Genomic DNA, 20,830 nt, shown 5'->3' on the forward strand with positions numbered 1-20,830 from the left:
GCACTTCCTGGGCATTGTGCTGCTGTGATACTTTATCCTCCAGTATCTTACCTGATCTTTGAAGGCCTCTAGGACTTGCTTGCAGACAACATTGTACTTTTCAATTCATTAAGTAATGGTGCAGTCTGTTTAGAAAGAGCCTTTCCCACATGAGCAATTGGATTCAAGAGTAAACTTCTGGGTGCCTGTGAAGTTGGAAGGATGCAGTGTCTTATGCTGAGTAAGGTGCTCCAAGTTTTGTAATGGGGGGAACCCTTCAGGTAAAGGTCTACATTGTCCTAATCTTAGTACTGCTCACAAACACGGTCATTCTGATAGCTACACTCCCTATGACCATCATTGCCACTTCCCTAGTGATCTGTCAAATGCCATCATTTCGTGCTAGATTGATTGCAGAACCATCAGGCAGTGGCACACTCAGTATTGACAATAATGAGAGATCTAAGCCATGTGCAGATCCTGCATAACTTGCCTCAAGATCCCTTCAAGCAGCAAGCCATTGTCCATTATGCCCCTTCACTTTACAAAGCTATCTATGGGTGTGCTTCCAGACTCAGCAGGGTAAGTCTGGTTTTCCCCTTTTCCCTCATCAAACACAAAGCACCAGATGGCAGGCTCAAGTGGCTTCAGAGCGAGCCCTCAATCTGCCATCTTGACTCCTCCCTCCTCTCTGTTTTTTTAACCACTTTAAGTGAATGAATCATGTCAGTCACGCCTTTTCTTACCACTGTTCCCTATATCTGTCTCGAGGCACAACCTTCATCATCACTGCTGATTATATACCCTTAAAGCTGGCACTAGTTGTAATAATGCAGATAGCCACCAAAACTACAGAGGTTGTGATTCTCAGCCCAGTCATCTAGTACTTATCCAGTCTAGTTTTCAGGTTATCAACAAAGAGTATGTATAGAAAGATTTGCTTGTGCTGCTGCATTGTACACAAATGTTTTTCAAACTGAATAGGAGGCACTCAAGGATCTGGCTGAGAACCACTGGTCTGAAATTTCTGGGCATCCTGTCCCAGTGCTCATTGATGTTATGGTTAAAACCTTGGCTGCTTTATTCAGGCAACTCAGGCCTTGTTGGATGCCTGATGTAATACTGATGCTGCCATTTTGCAACCCTTTGATATGTATTTTTTGGTTTGAAATTTAACATAGTAGCATGGTAGTTGATGGTAATCCTACTGGGCAGGCTGGATGACCGTCAATATGGTTATCCAACTTGCCCAGTAGGATTACTAGGGCAGTACCTGCTGTACTGTACAGTACAGGTTACATTGCCCATAGTTCCTTAGAAGAGCAACAGCCCCTAAATAGCTGTTTTAAGGTGAGGTGCTCTACTACTACTACTATTTAGCATTTCTATAGCGCTACAAGGTGTACGCAGCGCTGCACAAACATAGAAGAAAGACAGTCCCTGCTCAAAGAGCTTACAATCTAATAGACAAAAAATAAATAAAGTAAGCAAAACAAATCAATTAATGTGAACGGGAAGGAAGAGAGGAGGGTAGGTGGAGGCGAGTGGTTACGAGTCAAAAGCAATGTTAAAGAGGTGGGCTTTCAGTCTAGATTTAAAGGTGGCCAAGGATGGGGCAAGACGTAGGGGCTCAGGAAGTTTATTCCAGGCGTAGGGTGCAGCGAGACAGAAGGCGCAAAGTCTGGAGTTGGCAGTAGTGGAGAAGGGAACAGATAAGAAGGATTTATCCATGGAGCGGAGTACACGGGAAGGGGTGTAGGGAAGGATGAGTGTGGAGAGATACTGGGGAGCAGCAGAGTGAGTACATTTATAGGTTAGTAGAAGAAGTTTGAACAGGATGCGAAAACGGATAGGGAGCCAGTGAAGGGTCTTGAGGAGAGGGGTAGTATGAGTAAAGCGACCCTGGCGGAAGATGACGGGCAGCAGAGTTTTGAACCGACTGGAGAGGGGAGAGGTGACTAAGTGGGAGGCCAGCAAGAAGCAGATTGCAGTAATCTAAACGCGAGGTGACAAGGGTGTGGATGAGGGTTTTGGTAGAGTGCTCGGAAAGAAAGGGGCGGATTTTACGGATGTTGTAAAGAAAGACAGGTCTTGGCAATCTGCTGGATATGAGCAGAGAAAGAGAGAGAAGAGTCAAAGATGACCCCAAGGTTTCGAGCTGAGGAGACAGGGAGAATGAGAGAGCCATGGGGGGGAGTGGGGAGGTGGGTTTGGGGGGGAAAATGAGAAGCTCGGTTTTGGTCATATTTAATTTCAGGTTGAGACATCCAGACAGCAACGTCAGACAAGCACGCTGAAACTTTGGTTTGGATGCAAGGTGAGATATCAGGGGTAGAAAGGTAGATTTGGGAGTCATCAGCATAGAGATGGTAGGAAAAGCCATGGGATGAGATTAATGAACCAAGGGAAGAAGTGTAGATAGAAAAGAGGAGGGGACCAAGAACAGAACCCTGAGGTACGCCGACAGGCAGAGGGATAGAAGTAGAGGAGGATCCACCAGAGTGAACACTAAATGTGCGGAGGGAGAGGTAGGAAGAGAACCAGGAAAGGACAGAGCCCTGGAATCCAAGTGAGGACAGGGTATCGAGAAGTATGCTGTGATCGACAGTGTCAAAAGCAGCGGAAAGATCAAGAAGAATGAGGATGGAATATTGACCTCTGGATTTAGCCAGTAATAGGTCATTGGAGACTTTAGTAAGCGCAGTTTCGGTTGAGTGGAGAGGGCGAAAACCAGATTGTAGTGGGTCAAGTATAGCATGTGAGGAGAGAAAATCAAGGCAGCGGTGGTGAACAGCACGCTCAAGTAATTTGGAGAGAAAAGGAAGGAGGGAGATGGGTCGGTAATTAGAGGGACAAGTAGGGTCGAGTGAAGGCTTCTTAAGGAGAGGTGTGACCACAGCATGTTTAAAGGCAGCAGGGACAGTCGCAGTGGAAAGTGAGAGGTTGAGAATGTGACAGATAAAAGGAATAAGAACAGGAGAGATGACATTAAGAAGGTGGGTTGGAATGGGATCAGAGGAACAGGTGGTACATTTTGAGGAAGAAAGGAGAAGTGTAGTTTCCTCAATAGTAACTTCAGGAAAGGAGGAAAGGGAATGAGGGGAAGGAGAGAGAGGGGAACGGACTAGTGGAGGGAGAGGTGGTGAGGTAGAGAAAGCAAGGTTTATCTTTTGAACCTTGTTGTGAAAGAATTCAGCAAGGGTCTGAGGAGATAATGAAGGGGGAGTTGGGGGAGGGGGCACCTTGAGGAGAGAGTTCAATGTGGTGAAGAGAAGTCGAGGATTAGAGCCAAGAGAGTTGGTCAGTTGGATATAATAATCCTGTTTGGCACGTAAAAGAGCAGATTGGAAGGAGGTCAGCATGAACTTAAAGTGTAAGAAATCAGCAAGGGCCCGAGATTTCCGCCAGAGGCGTTCAGCGGAGCGGGTACAGGAACGTAGGTAGCGGATATTAGAAGTCAGCCAAGGTTGGGGTTTTGTACGCCTTACAGGGTGGGTCATCAAAGGTGCAAGAGTGTCTAAGGCAGAGGATAGAGTATTGTTGTAAGAAGAAACAGCCTCGTTGACAGACGTGGATGGTGCCATAGTAGAGAGGAGGTTTGAAACATGGGAGGATAGAGATGAAGGGTCAATATCGTGAAGATTCCTAGATAAATTAGATAAGATAGGACGGGACTGGGAGGGAAGAGATTTAAGTGTGAAAGTTATAAGATGGTGATCAGAGGAGGGAAGATCAGAGGCAAGGAAACTAGAGGGTGAACAGTTGGAGAAGAAGATGAGATCAAGACAGTGCTCCATTTTTGATTTCCATTCTCTTGCCCATCATTTTTGCTTTCATCATTTCTTTCAGGAGGGCATTCCTGGCATCCACCATGCCGTCTTTGAATAAATATTTCCTGATGCTTCTTTTGATTTTACCTTTTTGCTCATATGGAAGCGTTATCTTCAGGCTCCTCCCAAAAGACCAGAAGTTTAATACTGAAAAAGAAGTAAGAGAGCTTGGCCAGAAAATCATATAGCTAGGAAGGGAGGAATTGAAGGTACAAAATCATATAGCTAGGAAGGGAGGAATTGAAGACCAAAATTGTATAGCTAAGAAGGGAGGAATTGAAGGTACACCGTGGAATTTCACTGTTAGGGTTGAATGGGTGGAAGAGGGGGAAGGGATGGGAATTGTGTGGAAAAGGAATGTGGTGATTTGAGAGGGGAGGTTATAAGAACCAAGATCTCCACTCTTGGAGGGATTTTGTAGTTATTTTTTGGGATGGGGGGGCGTTAATGGTGTTGTAAAAAGGGAATGTTTGTAAGAATTGTAAAATACTGACTATTTGCTGTTATGTTTTTTGCTGGTTGTTATTTGGTATTTGTCAATAAAAATGCTTTGAATTAAGGGGTCTTTTTACAACGCCATGGTAGAGTTACCACGGTGGTAAGGGCTGTCCCAGGAAATGGCCGCACAGCAAATTTGTACTTATTGCGCAGCCATTTCCTTTAAAAAAAAAAAAAATCGCTGTGGTAAAAGGGGCTTCAGCATTTGGCAAGTCCACGTTCTGATGCTACCGCAGAGCCCCCTTTACCACAGCTTTGTAAAAGGTGCGTAAAGGAGGGAAAGAGGGAGAAGAGTACCTGGAGAAAGAAGGAAGAGGAAAGCAAAGGCGTGTTATAAAAAAAAAAGAGAGCCTAATAACCACTGGGGGAAAAAAAGTTAAAAAAAAACCCCATTTCTCATTCTCTTAAAACCTTTGGCTGCCACTCAAATTTTCTAGTTTTCCACCCTTGTTGGGCTCTATGACTAGTGCACTTGTGAAAGTCTTTCTTAGTATCTCCAAAGCAATGCTAACATTCTTCCCTTTGAAACATCTTTACATTCCTCTGTTTTCATTTTTTCCTTGGAAGGTATTGAGCATTTCCAAGGTGGAATTGATACAGTAAAAAAAAAAAAAGCAATCATGTCAGAAAACCAAGCTGTGTGTGTCAGAAGTGGAACAGTTCTCTTTCTTTGCATGTTCCTGACCTTTGTTTTGCCATCTCTGTAGGTGAGAACGATGTCTTCATATGTATGCCCACAGGGGCAGGGAAATCCTTATGCTACCAGCTTCCTGCAGTTCTGGCTGTGGGCATCACTGTTGTTATTTCACCCCTCATCGCCCTGATCCAGGTAACATCTTATGTTGGAAGTGGGGCTGGGTATGCTGCAATGGTTTGTGGAGATTGGTTGTTTCACTGTAGCTTCTTTTCTCTCATTGTTGCCCTTTGTGCTCCCATGTTTGTGCTGTTTCTTTTAATCTTACTCTGAATAATTTGCTTATTTTTATAGAATCTTTGTAGACATTTCTTGTATTTTTTTAAAATTGTGTAAGCATTTTTGAGAGAATAAAGCAAAAGCATGATTGATCAGTGCTATAAGTTTACATAAGCACATAAACACCGCCATACTGGGAAAAGACCAAGGGTCCATCGAGCCCAGCATCCTGTCTCTGACAGCAGCCAATCCAGGCTTCAAGAACCTGGGAACCCCCCCCCCCCCAAAAAAAAAAAAAATATATATTTTTTAATAATGTTAGGAATCTGTCCAAACCCACTTTAAATTCCGTAAGGCCAGCTTCTGTCACTACATTCTCCGGCAACGAGTTCCAGAGTCTAACTACACGCTGAGTAAAGAAAAACTTTCTCCTATTTGTTTTAAATCTACCATATTATAGCTTCATCTTGTGTCCCCTAGTTTTGTTGTTGAAAGTGTAAACAAACGCTTCACATAAAGAAAATTTGTCAGATTGCAACTAAGTATAGGGACCGTTTACTCACGGTTAGAACACGCTATCTGCTGCAGGGTCCATAGGAATAAAATGGGTCCTGCGGCAGAAGGTACTGTTAGTAAATGACTTCCTATGTGAATTACACGTCTTGGTTCTTTATTTTTTTTTTTTCCTTGATGTAACTCTTGTCATTCTTCCTTTCCTATCTCTCGTGTACTCATTTTCAGTTTACGGCTGCTAGACTAGGGGCAGCAAAATTAACTTCTTTCCCAAACTGTTTCCTGAGGTATATAAGATTTTTTTTTTTTTGATTTAACTTATCAGATATTTACATTTGATGACTTCAGAAGCAATGGAGCTTTACTAATAAAGCTGGCGCTGTTGAATCACTTCTGGTTATTGGGAAACCTGCAAAAGCATAACATTCCTTTTCTACAGTAAACAGAAGAAACCAATAAACCAATTGCACTACAGCTTGTCATTGAATTCAAGAAAGCATTGGGCAAGCACAGATGTTATCGTAGAGAAAGGGATTGTAGAGCTTAGTATGGATAGTCCATATGGGCTTATCTGCCATCATCTTCTGCGTTTCTATTTGATCGACCTCTGTTCTTTCTTTCTTTTCTTTCCTTCATATGTTTATTACACAGAGGACTGAGGTTTTGTGATTTTCTTGTTTTAAGCTGTGTAACTAGCTCCTCACAGACATTTATTTGAAATCCTTGTGCTTCCTTATTTTTTTTTTCATTTTTACCACAGGACCAAGTGGACCATCTTCTAGCCCTGAAGATCAAAGTTTGCTCTCTGAACTCTAAGCTTACCACTCAAGAGCGCAAGAAGGTCCTGGTAGACCTGGAGAGTGAGAAGCCACAACTCAAGCTCCTGTACATCACACCAGAGATGGCTGCTTCTGTTTCCTTCCAGCCCACCCTCAACTCTCTGTTGAACCGAAACCTCCTTTCCTACCTGATCATAGATGAGGCACATTGTGTTTCCCAGTGGGGTCATGACTTTCGACCCGATTACCTACGCCTAGGGTCTCTGCGTTCTTGCATTCCTCAAACCCCATGCATCGCACTCACTGCCACAGCTACCAAGCAGGTGCAGGATGACATCATTGCATCTTTGAAGCTAAAGCAGCCTGTTGCTATGTTTAAGACTTCATGCTTCAGGTCCAACCTTTTCTATGATGTTCAGTTTAAAGAGCTACTGACTGACCCCTATGGAAACCTTAAGGATTTTTGTCTAAAGGCATTGGGCGAGAAGAATTCCACAGGGGTAAGTATACATTTCAGGGGAAAGATCTGCCTTTTGTAACTCGTATGCCAGTCCCAGACACACTCTCTAGTGGTGATATTTTACTGTAGCCTCCATTGTGGCTCTTTGTTTCCTATATATCTACTATACTTTATCTGTTCATGGCTCAGATACCATACAAAGGAGAGCCAGTCAGGGTTCCCAGCTTTTATATCATCTTTATTTTATCTTTTTATTGTATCCCTCTTTTTTTTTTTTTTAATAAGGTTCAAGTTTGAATTTATTTGATACACTATAAATCATTAAGATAAATCAAAGCAGTTTATAATATAAAAAAGGAGGGAGGGTACAAACTGGGGTAGATAAAGACAAAAAGAAAAACAAAAGGAACCAAATAAAAAGAGAAAATGATACAGTTCAATTTTAAACAAAGGAACAACAGGGAAGAACATGAAAGGGTAAGGACACAGTGAAGTGTATTTTCAAAGCGCTTAGACTAAGTGCTTTGAAAGTGATCCACAGTGCATCATACTGCTGCCAGCGAATAAGAGTCGGGCACAGATAGTGAAGCCTGGATTAGACATTTGGGAAGGCCTAAGTGAGGAAATGGGCTTACAAGGACTTGAGCTGTGGGGAAGTGGAAGGCTGTTTCACTGTGTTGGAGTGATAATGCTGAAGCAGAAATCTTGAATATAATCAAGTCAGATATGTTAGTGTGTTGGCACACTCCATATATCAAAATGAGGATAATGGTTCAAATATCAAATCGTAGGTAATGGTTTAAATTAATCCTAAGAAAAAACATCCTATAAATACCTCTGTAATACTATAACAAATATTTAAATTTCCTTGACAGTTCATATAGAGACAGAAGAGAGGGTATAGGAGTACATAAACGCAAAGAGAAGAAGAAAAAAAGCATAACTGTGCCTTCAAGACGGTTACAAATAGAGAATCCTTTATTCTTCAAGACCCAACAAGGGTCGTGTTTCGGCACTACAGCACCTGCCTCAGGGGTCCAAAATGAAAGAAGTTCCTTGAGGATAAAAACTAAACAGATAAGATATCCTTACACAGTATTGCAAAACTTTAACTGCACATCAAACCACTGTAGTGAACACTGGCGGTTAGTACTGGCAGCGTACACTGCGGTGGTTTGATGTGCAGTTAGTTTTTGCAATACTGGGTAAGGATATCTTATCTGTTTAGTTTTTATCCTCAAAGTACTTCTTTCGATTTAGACCCCTGAGGCAGGTGCTGTAGTGCCGAAACGCGACCCTTTTTGGGTTTTGAAGAATAAAGGATTCTCATTCGTCACCGTCTTGAAGGCCCAGTTGTGCTTTTTTCCTTCTGCTCTTGACAGTGCATAAACAAAAAAATCTTTTTTAATAACGAAAAACCTCAAAAAATTCGGATAGCTTTACTACAATGTGTTTGTTCCTAGTTTTCAATCACTAGCTTTTTAAAAATAAAAAAGAAACCCTCCCTTTTATTTTGCAAATTTTGTCAGGAACATTTAGCTATTCAAAAATTTGTAAAACTCCAGCGTAACTTATGGAGGGGCATTTTCGATATGACATCTACGTCCGACTTCCAAATAGCAAATATAGCGATTTTTGAAACAGCAAAATGTCTATCCTTTTTTTTTTTTTTTCCTAAAATCGCCACTTGCTAGATGTTTTCATGTTCTGTGGATTTATCCTTTTGGTTTGTTTTTGAAAAAATAAAGTCCAAGTGAAAAACGCACAAAATCAATCCATTAGGATGTAGGAAGAGTCAGCATTCTTAGTAGACTGGCCAGACAGACATACCTGCAGAGCAGTTGGGCACCCTAGGACGCACTGCAGTGGACTTTGCATAAAAAAATCCCAGGTACACATCTCATCGTTGCTCCCTTGTATAGTAAACCCTCCAAAACCTACCTAAAACCTACTGTACACCACTACAGTAGCCTTTATGGCTGCAGTTGTCACCTATATGTGGGTACAGTAGGTTTTTGGTGGGTTTTGGAGGGCTTACGCTTTCCACCACAAGTGTAACAGTTATAGTGGATTATTGGCCTGAGTCCCCTTCTCCACAGTGCACTTCACTGACCACTAGGCTACTCCAGGGACATACTTACTTCTCTAATAGGACTGATTATAACATCTGAGGCAGGTATATATTGTTTCTTTCACATCTTTGGGTGGTGGTGGTGGGGGGGGGTCATTCCTTTATCCCTCTAGTAGTTATCTGGTCATTTAGGGCACTTGTTTGTGGCTTAGTCATTGTTAAAACAAGTCTAGCTCAAAATGTCTTAGTTTTAGTCCTGGACGTTTTTATTTTGTTTTGATTATGGCTGAAAAACGTCCAAGTCTTAGGAACATCCAAATATTGCCCTTTAACATGTCCCCAGCATGCCCCCCCTTGAGAATTGGATACACTGCAGATGAATAGCATAGAAAAATGTCTGGAAAATGGATTTCGAAAATATCGATTTGGACATTTTGGTGAGAAAACGTCCATCTTGTCGGTTTATGCCACTTTTTAAATGTTTCTCTTTTGAAAATGAGCCCCATTGTCTGTCTATATAACCACTTTTCTTAACTTGCTTAAAATGTGGTTAGTGAAATAATTCACTTATCTCTTAAAACTCTCTTGACATCTTCTAGAGGTCCCTTACATAGTGCAGCTCACAAAATCTTTTCTCACTGCAGTCCAGTGTATCTCTTGCTGAAGATCTCTGACATTAGCAGCAAGGGAGCCACGAAACGCTGGCCACATCGGAGTTTGTATATTGGACTGCAGTAAGAGAAGATTTTGTGAGCTGCGCTATGTGAGGGACCTCTAGAAGATGACAAGAGACTTTTAAGAGAGAAATGAAGTATTTCACTAACCACATTTTAAGCAAGTTAAGAAAAATAAAAAAAAGTAGTTATGACGTTTTAAAACATTTTTGAGTAGCTGCATGTTCCTGACAGAAATTTCAAAATAAAAGGGATAAGCCAGTGATTGATGTTTTTTCTTACCCTTGAAAGAAAAAAAAAAAGAAAAATATTTTGAGTGGTGTTATTGAAAAAAGATTTGTATGTTTATGAACTGACAAGGAAATTGAAATATTTGTTGTAGTATTATATTGTGTGGGTACAACTAAAAGTCATTGGTGAGGAGAGCAGAGGGCTCGCAGAGGGGGGCATAAGTGATAAGAGCCCTGATTTAAGAAAGGTGGGAAGGCCAGTGTAGAAAACCTGGTGGCCCACAGTCAAGTACTTACAGGGGATCTGGTACTCTAATGGGAGTCAGTGATCAGCGATAAAAGAAGGGAAACAGTTTTATGATATCATTTGTAACTAACAGATTCTAATTAGTTGTGCTTGCTTCCGTTAAAGGGTTACAGTGGCTGTGGCATCGTTTATTGTAGGACCAGGGATGCCTGTCAGGAGGTTGCTTTTCAGCTGTCCCGTAGAGGAATCAAAGCCAAGGCTTACCATGCAGGTACGATGAGTCACAAAATCTATTTCACTTGACAGCAGTGTGGTGCCTTCCAAAGAGAAAAGTAATCGTCTAAACAAAAGCCTGTCATCTTACCTCTGTGAGACTGGTGTATGACCTTGTTGCTTAAAAATATAAAGAAGTACCAAACTACATCAGAACCGAATCTCTGTCCTAATAGCTTGTCTCTGACGGTGCCTGATGCTAGAGAAGTGAATATGGAGTAAGCATATGGAGTGTTGTTCCATCATCTTTCCAGTTTGTAGTAGTCTTGAATTAAGGATGCACTGAAGTTAGGATGTTTCTAGTATTTTTTTTTTAAACCATACTATACTATTTAACTTAACAAAGCTATCTTCTTAGTGTACTAGTTAAACAGAAGCATTTTTTTCTCACACATTTAGATACTGTGCAGTACGAATGCTTTAGGACATGGGGGGAAATTCTTCTCTTTCCCACCACAGAAGCTGACATCGTTAAATGATGATATTCTATTACCTAATGCTAGTTCCCGATGAACTTTCCCGTGTGGTTATTTTTCGTCAGAGGTTCTCTTAATGCAGCAGGACTATTTCCTTTAAGTCTCCCTTGTTAAGCACAGTGACACTGTTGCTGACTTACATGGATATCACCATGAAGCTCTTCGGTATAGCCTCCATGACTGTCTCTTTTTCAAAATCTTGTCTTTTGAACTCTTTGGACGTGACCCTATCTATCTGTGCCAAGAAACTAAACTCATGAACTTATGATGAAACTGATGACCCTTATGTATCACGAAAGTTCACTAATCACAGTGCCTTCTGGTTATACTTCAAATACATGTGCATAGGAGGAAATTCGAGAACTTGGCACCTCCTATTTAGGGGTGGAGCCTATAGTGGAATCTAGGTGCCTAGGTTCCTTTACAGAACACTAGTGTAAGCTGGTATTGGTGTATCAAACATAATTATTTATTAAGGTATTTATACCCCACGTTATCCCCACAGACATGCAGGCTCAATGTGGCTTACATAAACCAGAGAGAGAACTCCGGGTGACATCAGATACAAATGAGAATAGTAGAGTAGAAGGGCAAGAAAGAATGGATACTTTATTTGTTTGTTGCATTTGTATCCCACATTTTCCCACCTATTTGCAGGCTCAATGTACATATAATAGTACAAAAGAATAGGACTAAACAGGATCCATGTTTGCCAGCTGGCAGAGGCGATAGTCCTCTATTGTTCCCGGAGAAAATGCTTTGGTAAACAGATATGTGCACCTACTCTTATGCCACCCATAGAACTGGTGTGTGGGTGCCTAAATGTCCCACCCCTGCATATGTGCCCCTTACCAGTATGCGTTCTGTAAGTTAAATGGGTATGTGCAGAATATTGGCATTCAGGCATGAATGTGCCATTATTTTAAACATTTACATGCCTCGTTTATAGATCGTGAGCCCTCTAGGGACAGAGAAAGTACCTACATATAATGTGTACAGTGCTGTGTACATCTATTAGCGCTGCTATTTGAAAAAACAAAACTAAATACTGAGCCCTTTTCTTCCTGGTTTCTGTGGGGAAGCTTGTGATGTTTTGACATTTCCTTTCTTGCCATCCCCACAGCTTTAGACTGAAGGGAAATATTTACTGTTGCCCTGTTGGTGGCACCATCTGAATTTAATCTTCAGCTTCAGTAGAATACGTGCAGCTAATCCGATTGATGACATTTTTGTTAAAAGTCTGGGCAGCCAGAGCATAGGATGCTTTGTCTGTATCTTTTCTTCAGAATAGGAGAGGAGAAATAAAGAAAGACTGGGATAAGGCACATCATTCCCATTTTTTAAAAATGATTAGACAAATGCGTTCTTTCCATTTTACTGTAAATCTCCAAAATACTGTACCTCTCTGAATCCATGAGCATTGCAAAACACTGATGAGTGCAAACAAATTAGATAATTCAGTGTTAATTTGAAACCCATTGTTCATGTTTACTTTTAGGGCTAAGCATTTATAGGGGTTAACAATACCCATATTAGATGTATTAATAATACAGCTAGATGTTTGGCTGAAAAAAGGGAGGAGGAAGCAGGCCTGGGAATTTTAATTTATGCTGTAAAATATACTTTTCCTTCCTCAGGGCTAAAGGCTGCAGACAGAACAACAATCCAGAATGAGTGGATGGAGGAGGTTGTCCCTGTTATTGTGGCCACCATCAGTTTTGGGATGGGAGTTGATAAAGCCAATGTAAGGTATGTGATTTGCTCAAAATCTCTTTGTAGCCTTTGTGTGACTTTTTGATGACTGTAGAGTCCAGCACCTGTAACTCTTCCCTTCTATGTACTGAGAAGTTGAGTTGTCAATGTCACCATTTTTTTGATTAATAATTATTTGTATTTGGTGTCATAAATGTGAGGTGTAGAAATATACTGTCACTTGCTCTCAGTGAAATACAGGCCAATGGCTCAGGCTAAGAGCTAGGCCTCTTAAAATAAAAAACCATCCTCTGCTACCAGATGAGTAATAATAATTAGGTCTGCCATCTCCGTTGGGCAGCGGAAGCCATGGGCATCCTACTATCCAATACAACATAAAACAATAAATACAGCTGTCTGACAGTTGCCATGAAATGCATCTCAGAAGCAGCTGGTGCGCTCATTAAAGGGTGAAAGTCAAGGTGTGCGGATCTTTGATCAGTTCAGAAGTATGTAACCCTCTCTAAATAAAGGGCAATACTCAATAATAAAAACAAACTGTGATTTCCTGCCACAAGAGGGTAATTTTTCTTAACAGGGCTCCTAAGTAAAATTTTAAGAACAGGCCTGTTTTATAAAGGCTTGAATAAACACTTCAATAATCTTAAAATTTTGGGCTCAAGATTTGATTGGTCCAATAACATTTTAAGATTGATGAAAGGGGGTGTATTGGAAGTGTTTTATAAAGGCAACATATGCACAGAGTTACTCATGCTTCAAGGCAGATGTGCTTTTCTGTGTGTGTTTTATAAGCTCCGCATGTACCTTGCAAATCTGCCCTTGTTCTGCTCAAACTATGCCTCTGGTATTCCCTGTCAGGGTCCAGATAATAATACAGTACAGCCTAGATTATCCAACCATTGGTCGTCAGAGTGTCATCACATTTATTTCTATTAAAAATCTTTTGTTTTGGATCAATTTTTGAAAATCGGGAACTCTTGTGCCTTTTGTTTATGCATTGTTTGAGGGGTTTATGCAGTGTATTCCGTATTATCTGACTTTTCAGTTATCTGACAATGGGTTGGTCTCGTTTAGGTTGGATATTCAAGACTGTACTGTAAAAGCGATCTCTCATAGCGTGCGTGCTTTTTACCTGGGTGCAAGGAGGCTTGTCTAGAGGTTGGGTAAGGAAAACAGTGTACGTGATAGTTTCACAGTTGTTTGTTCCTTTCTCTCCCTCTTGGCTGCCCACACAAAAAAAGCGGGCACAAAATACGCAGTTGCTTTTAATGTATAAACTGTAAGCTGATTTTCAAAGAAGAATCAGGTGCATTGATTGTCTTAAAATTAGCATAAAGTATGTGCAATGAATACTCCCTGTATGCTTTACAACTAGGGCTATTTATAAGGTGTTTGATGTATAGTCATTATTTTCAGTGTTTACTCATGATTCAAAGAGCTTATTAGATGATTCACACTATAGATTTTTCAAGGTAATCAATAGAAATCAAACAAAATAAAGCATGGAAAAGAAAATAAGATGATACCTTTTTTATTGGACATAACTTAATACATTTCTTGATTAGCTTTCGAAGGTTGCCCTTCTTCGTCAGATCGGAAATAAGCAAATGTGCTAGCTGACAGTGTATATAAGTGAAAACATTCAAGCATTACTATGACAGTAAAATAGATACCATTGGAGATTCTACATGGAATGTTGCTACTATTGGAGATTCTACGTAGAATGTTGCTACTATTGGAGATTCTACATGGAATGTTGCTATTCCACTAGCCACACACCACACAAATCCAAAGATAAGAACTAAGTGTATGCACACGGTGTATAAGTGAATGCCTTTAATGATGCAAATTCACATATTATTTATATATATTGGGAGCCCTCGGACGATGCCACTTCAGAGCAATTTCATTAGTTTTTGCTTAGTGGCCAGGCCTCTCTTCATTGGGTACTCCCTTTAATTAAACCTTAAATAAATGCTGTGGCAAACACCCTCCACTGGTGCCCAAAAGTATATACGTGCTCAAAATTCAAAAGAAAATTAGAGAAAACTTATCTTGAACATTACTGCATGTCTCTCACTGTTAAAGTCCACTTCGGCTTCCCCTAAATTACGCCCGACGCCGCGGGTTTCAATATTTTCATCAGGGACTCGGGTTAAACTTGCCCGCCTTAAATCCTTAACAGACTGTGCACGCCGACTCTCGCAGATCTGGAGATATTAGTGGTTTCAGCTATTCCACTAGCAACATTCCATGTAGAAGGCTGCGCAGGCTTCTGTTTCTGTGCGTGCAGGACGTCAGACTCACAGAAGCAGAAGCCTGCGCGGCCACATTGGTGATCCGCAAGGGCCGACTTCTACATGGAATGTTGCTAGTGGAATAGCAACATTCCATGTAGAATCTATAGAAATCAAACAAAATAAAGCATGGAAAAGAAAATAAGATGATACCTTTTTTATTGGACATAACTTAATACATTTCTTGATTAGCTTTCGAAGGTTGCCCTTCTTCGTTAATGGACTAACACGGCTACCACACCACCTCTCTACTGTAGATTTTTCAATAAATCAATTAATTTGAAAGGAGCTTTTTAGGTGTTTTTGGATCTATGACCACACAGAGACGTTTACATCATTAACCACATTACTAATTTCTGTGACAAAATAATTTTATTAATGTCTCATGTGATAATATAGTGCCAGACGGGGGAGGCTATGAACAACCTGAACACATCCACAAAGCACTAGTTTAGGTGTGAAGTGGACATGTTACAGGACAAACAAAGAAATCAAGCAGTAAAACTGAACAGCTAGGCTTTACTGGTAAAACCCAGACTTCAGCACTGCTAACAGATGCTGCTAAATCCATAAATACTAAATCTCCACACTGAAGCCTACATAGACATCCAGTAGACCTTCTGTTATGCCCACTTTTATCTTGCTGCACCATATGCCTGGAATGGACTTTCTGAGCCAGAACGTCAAGCTCCATCTCTGGCCGCCTTCAAATCTAGGCTAAAAGCCCACCTTTTTGATGCTGCTTTTAACTCCTAACCCTTACTTGTTCAGTACCCTTATTTCATCACCCCATCTTAGTAATTCCCTTATCTCTTATTTGTCCTGTTTGTCTGTCCTAATTAGATTGTAAGCTCTGTCGAGCAGGGACTGTCTCTTCATCTTCAAGTGTACAGCGCTGTGTACGCCTAGTAGCGCTATAGAAATGCTAAGTAATAGTAGATTTAATTGGTGAAATATATTCCTGATATACAATGGTGTCCATGTGAAGTATAGTCGTCATTTTCACATGAAAATTGACAGAGGCAGAGCCCCGGGAGAAAGCCAGCTTTTGCAGTTTTTTTTTTCCTTCTTTTTCCATGAGTGGCAGAATGCAGTTTCCATTTAGTGTTTCGTTCACTTCTCTCTGCAGGTTTGTAGCTCATTGGAATATTGCCAAGTCGATGGCTGGGTATTACCAAGAGTCGGGAAGGGCTGGTAGAGATGGAAAGAACTCCTCCTGCTGCCTCTATTACTCCAGGGTTGACCGTGATCAAGTCAGCTTCTTAATCAAGAAGGAGATAGCTGAGAGCCAGGTAAAACCCTGCAACTCTGTAGAGCTCAGCTATGCAGTTTGTCTAATTTACCTCTATTTAAAAGTTGGTAAAATCATGATAATCTGTCTTTCGTTACTGGAGTGGAAGAGTAGCATAATGGTTAGAGCAGCAGGCTGAGAACCAGGGAAGCCATTTTCAAATCCTACTGCTGGTGTTTGTGCTCTTGGGAAAGTCACTCAACCTCCATTGCCCCGGGTATAAACTTAGGGGGCAATTCTGTAAAGTAGCACCTGAAGCTATGCAGCACTTACATGTGTCCGAGGCACTATCAAATTGACAGACGCCTCCTATTTGTACTAGGTAACACCTAAGTGCTATAGCTCCTAACTGCAAGGTGGGTGGGGGGGGGGGGGTCATATTTGAGAGAAGAGTATGGGTGGGCCATGGGCGTGTCTCCAGTTACACGCACAGTACATGTGCCAGTTGATGCACCAAGGCTCGCCAGCTTACTCCTGCCATTGACAAAGGGAAATGGGACATGATATACCGCCTTTCTGAGGTTTTTGCAACTACATTCAAAGCGGTTTACATATATTCAGGTACTTATTTTGTACCAGGGGCAATGGAGGGTTAAGTGACTTGCCCAGAGTCACAAGGAGCTGCAGTGGGAATCAAACTCAGTTCCCCAGGATCAAAGTCCGCTGCACTAACCTCTAGACTACTCCTCCACTAGCAACATTCCATGTAGAAGCCTGCCCTTGCAGATCAGAAATGCAGGACGTCAGACCCACAGAAACAGAAGCCTGCGCGGCCGCGTTGCTGATCTGCAAGGGCAGGCTTCTACATGGAATGTTGCTAGTGGAATAGCAACATTCCATGTAGAATCTCAAATAGTAGCAACAGAATCTCAAACAGTAGCCAACATTCCATGTAGAATCTTAGATAGTAGCAACATTCCATTTAGAATCTGAAACAGGGAAAGGGAAATGGGACTTGATATACCGCCTTTCTGAGGTTTTTGCAACTACATTCACAGCGGTTTACATATATTCAGGTACTTATTTTGTACCAGGGGCAATGGAGGGTTAAGTGACTTGCCCAGAGTCACAAGGAGCTGCAGTGGGAATCGAAATCAGTTCCCCAGGATCAAAGTCCACTGCACTAACCACTAGGCTACTCCTCCACTCCACCAGGCATGAGAGGGTGTACCAATGCTGACTTACACCAGTATTCGAGAAAGGAATCTTGGCACCAAGATGCTGTTCTAGAATTGGTGTTAATTGCATGGCATTGAGATGCCTAGACAGAGGCACCATTTTATAGAACTGCCCTTTTAGATTGTGAGCTCTCCGGGGAACAGGAAGATAGCTGCTGTACCTGAATGTAACTCACTTTGAGCTAACACTGAAAAAGGCATGAGGTAAAAAAAAAAAAAAATTCTTTTTAATGTTTGGGTTTTTTCCCCCCCCTCTCCGTTCTAGGCTAAAAAAGGTTCCCTGAAGAAGTCTGATAAGGCTTCAATGGTTGGCTTTGAGGTCATGGTCAACTTTTGTGAGCAGCTTGGGTAAGTGGATTAGTTAGTTTGTTTTTCATAGTCTTCTATGGAAGCTACCAGAAAGCATTTCATCAACACAGACTAACTACTGCCAGATGCACAAAGCTTACCGTGCTATTAATATTGGCTTTAGACTGGTGCTAACCAGTCTAAATCAAACGTTTTATTTAGCTAGTAATGCACAAAGGGGTTTTCTGTGGCTCTAATGTGTGCAGTTAGCAGCCACCGAGAACCCCTTGCAAACGTCTTATAATGAACTCATGGTGTATTCTGGGGGAAGCACATCTCCAGAGCAGCTGTAATTTAAGGAACAAATGTTACGACTGCTCTGGAGCTGTCAGAGCGGAGGGAAGCAAAAGCAGGCAGCTGCAAAAGCTGCCTGTTTATTTCTCCTACCTCTTACCTCCTGGCTCCCCCCCCTCCCCACCAGGTATATATATATATATATATTTTTTTTTTTTTTTTAATTTCCCTGGTGGTCTGGTGGACCTTGACACCCCCTTCCCCCCAAATCATTAAAAAAAAAAAATGCTCCTTGGTGGTCCATTGAACCGCACCCCTTCCCCGCAACTTTACAAGAGGTGGAGACAGGAGGGCAGGAGCAACAGCTCCTGCCTCGGGCCCTACTGAAACAAAATGGCGATACCCAGGCCCTGGCCAGTGCATTCTGGGATGTACTGGCAGGGCTAAGCACCATACAGTGTTGCCAGGTGGAAAATTTTTTTCCCACCCAAACGAGCCCAAATCCAGCCCAAAACCCGCCCAAACTCAAACCCCGCCCCTGACACCCCCACCCCCGCGTCATCACCCCCGCCCCTGCCGTCACCGGCCCCGCCTCCCCCGTCACCGACCCCACCTCCCCCGTCACTAACCCCGCCCAAAACGTCACTAACCCCGCCCAAAATGTCACTAACCCCGCCCCCCGCGGCCGAAAAAACCGCCCGAAAAACCGCGGAAAAGAAAAAAAAAGCCCAAAAAACCGCGACCCGCCGCGGGCAAAAATTTCCTGCGGCAGGTCGCGGAAAACCGCCCAATTGGGCAGTAAAACCACCCACCTGGCAACACTGGCACCATATGAGAAGAAAACTCCTTATATAGTGTTTAACTCCACCCAGTGCATTCCAGAATGCACTGGGCAGAGCTTGGTTGCCATCATTTTGTTCTGGGCGGGCCCAAGGCAGGAGGGAGGAGCTGTTGCTCTTGCCCTCCTGCCTCCACCTCTTAAAAAGGTACAGGGAGTGGTGCAGGGGGATTGGGGGTGTGTGTGTGTGTGGGGAAGGGATCTGGATCACCAGGGAAAGTAAAAAAAAAAAAAAAAAGTTGGGGAGGGCCATGGGGGGGAGGGGTCCAGAAGCAGGTGTGTTGTGGAGAGGCGATTCAGGGTAGGGGGGTTCCGACAAGGAAGCTGTCAGGAGGCGCAGGGTGTCGGGGTCTGGTGCTCATTTGATGGCTTGGACTTGCAAACAGTGAGTGATGCACAAAGGGGGATCCGTGCAGCTCATTTGCATGAGCTCCCCTTTGTGTATCCCTCGCTGTTTGTGCGTCGCTAATTTTTACCGAGGCAGCCATATTTTATGGCTGCTTTTGTGCACCGGGTTGTAAGTAAGGCCTCCTGTTGGCATTAAATATTCAGAATGGACAGGTTTTAAGATCTCATGACTTATTTGGAATAGAATGTAATTAACACAGGAGTGCTCTTTCACTTTGCAGTGTGCTGTAACAGATAGTCAGTCTCTTCAGAGTAATGTGACAAATGAGCTTGAAAACTTTCTGAGAAGCTTATGAGTTGAGACCTCCCCGACACTTATATGTAGTGGGGCGAATTTTTATATAAGTTTTTGCATGTTTGTTTTACATTTAGAAAAGATCTTTAAATGCACACGGAAAGAGGGCACCTGCTTTTGTGCCATCTGTGCAAAGGCATATATTGGGCAAAGCTGTGATGTGCATGCGTGTTTTCTACAATTTGCGAGTACATTGACACTTTCTTTGGATCATGTGTAGGTTTGGCCCAAATCAGTGGCGTAGCTACGTGGGGCCTGGGCCCCCGTAGATTTCAGCTTGGACCCCCCCCCCCCCCCCCCCCCCACCGCCTACCTTCGTTTTTGCTGGCGGGAGACCCCAATCCCCACCAGCCGACGTCCTCTCTGTCCTGCTGTAGTCAAAAAAGTCTTCTTCCTTCTGTTGCATGCTGAAGTCCTGCACTTTGTATGTGCAGGACTTCAGCATGCAACAGAAGGAAGAAGACTTTTTTGACTGCAGCAGGACGGAGAGGACGTCGGCTGGCGGGGATTGGGGTCCCCCGCCAGCAAAAGTGAAGCTAGGCGGCGGCGGGAGAGGGTTCGCGGCGGGTGGGGGGTGGCTAAAATGTGCCCCCTCCCCTCGGGATCTGGACCCCCCCCCCCCACACCGAAGTCTGGCTATGCCCCTGGCCCAAATGTCAAGTGAGGTGTCATGGATTTGATATACCGCCTTTCAAAGCAGTTTACATTTATAATATGTAAGGTACTTTCTCTGACCCTAGTGGGCTCACGATCTATGTTCATGTATGTGTCATTGGAGTTTGTTTTGGGTGCCTGTTTTATCTAGGCTTTGTAAAGTAGGTTTAAAATAAGCTTCTTTCCTAACTTTGACATACGCACCCGGTTATAAAATTACCCTTTGTACTGTGGTGTTAGACAAGGACCTGTGTGTAGGGACTGACAAGGAGTATACACAGGTCACTTTCTTTACTGAAAACAAGACTTACTCGTGTACTAAACTCGGTTTTATTTCCCAGTGCTACATACAGTAAGATAGAATTTTAATTTTGTACAAACTAGAAACAAGTATATTACTGAATTGTGATATTTGTATTTTTCTTTTATGCAGCTGCAAACATATATGTGTTTAGTAGCTAGGACTGAGACTTAGGGTTATGACTTTGGATTAATAATTGAATCTATCATGGCATTAGTGCTTTATCTTTCTTGTTGCTTGGTGAGGGTGTTTGTTTGGGCATATCGGTTTTATAAAGTATCATTTGTGCACTAATATGCACTATTAATTCTGGAACAACAATACACTACA

The 20,830-nt window shown here is 42.4% G+C and overlaps 1 protein-coding gene across 3 annotated transcripts in view; it reads left to right on the forward strand.

Annotated features, from left to right (window-relative positions):
- The window catches only part of RECQL5 (RecQ like helicase 5), a 103,870-nt gene that overhangs the window by 1,689 nt on the left and 81,351 nt on the right, over positions 1 to 20,830 (forward strand). For all 3 annotated transcript variants that reach the window (XM_030208260.1, XM_030208258.1, XM_030208259.1), the window contains exons 2-7: positions 5,015 to 5,136; positions 6,494 to 7,012; positions 10,360 to 10,465; positions 12,581 to 12,692; positions 16,083 to 16,245; positions 17,688 to 17,770. In XM_030208260.1, coding sequence (XP_030064120.1) covers positions 5,015 to 5,136; positions 6,494 to 7,012; positions 10,360 to 10,465; positions 12,581 to 12,692; positions 16,083 to 16,245; positions 17,688 to 17,770 — 1,105 coding nt within the window. The remainder of the gene's footprint in view (positions 1 to 5,014; positions 5,137 to 6,493; positions 7,013 to 10,359; positions 10,466 to 12,580; positions 12,693 to 16,082; positions 16,246 to 17,687; positions 17,771 to 20,830) is intronic.

The sequence above is a fragment of the Microcaecilia unicolor genome, chromosome 6 (assembly GCF_901765095.1).
Source record: "Microcaecilia unicolor chromosome 6, aMicUni1.1, whole genome shotgun sequence".
Classification (NCBI taxonomy): domain Eukaryota; kingdom Metazoa; phylum Chordata; class Amphibia; order Gymnophiona; family Siphonopidae; genus Microcaecilia; species Microcaecilia unicolor.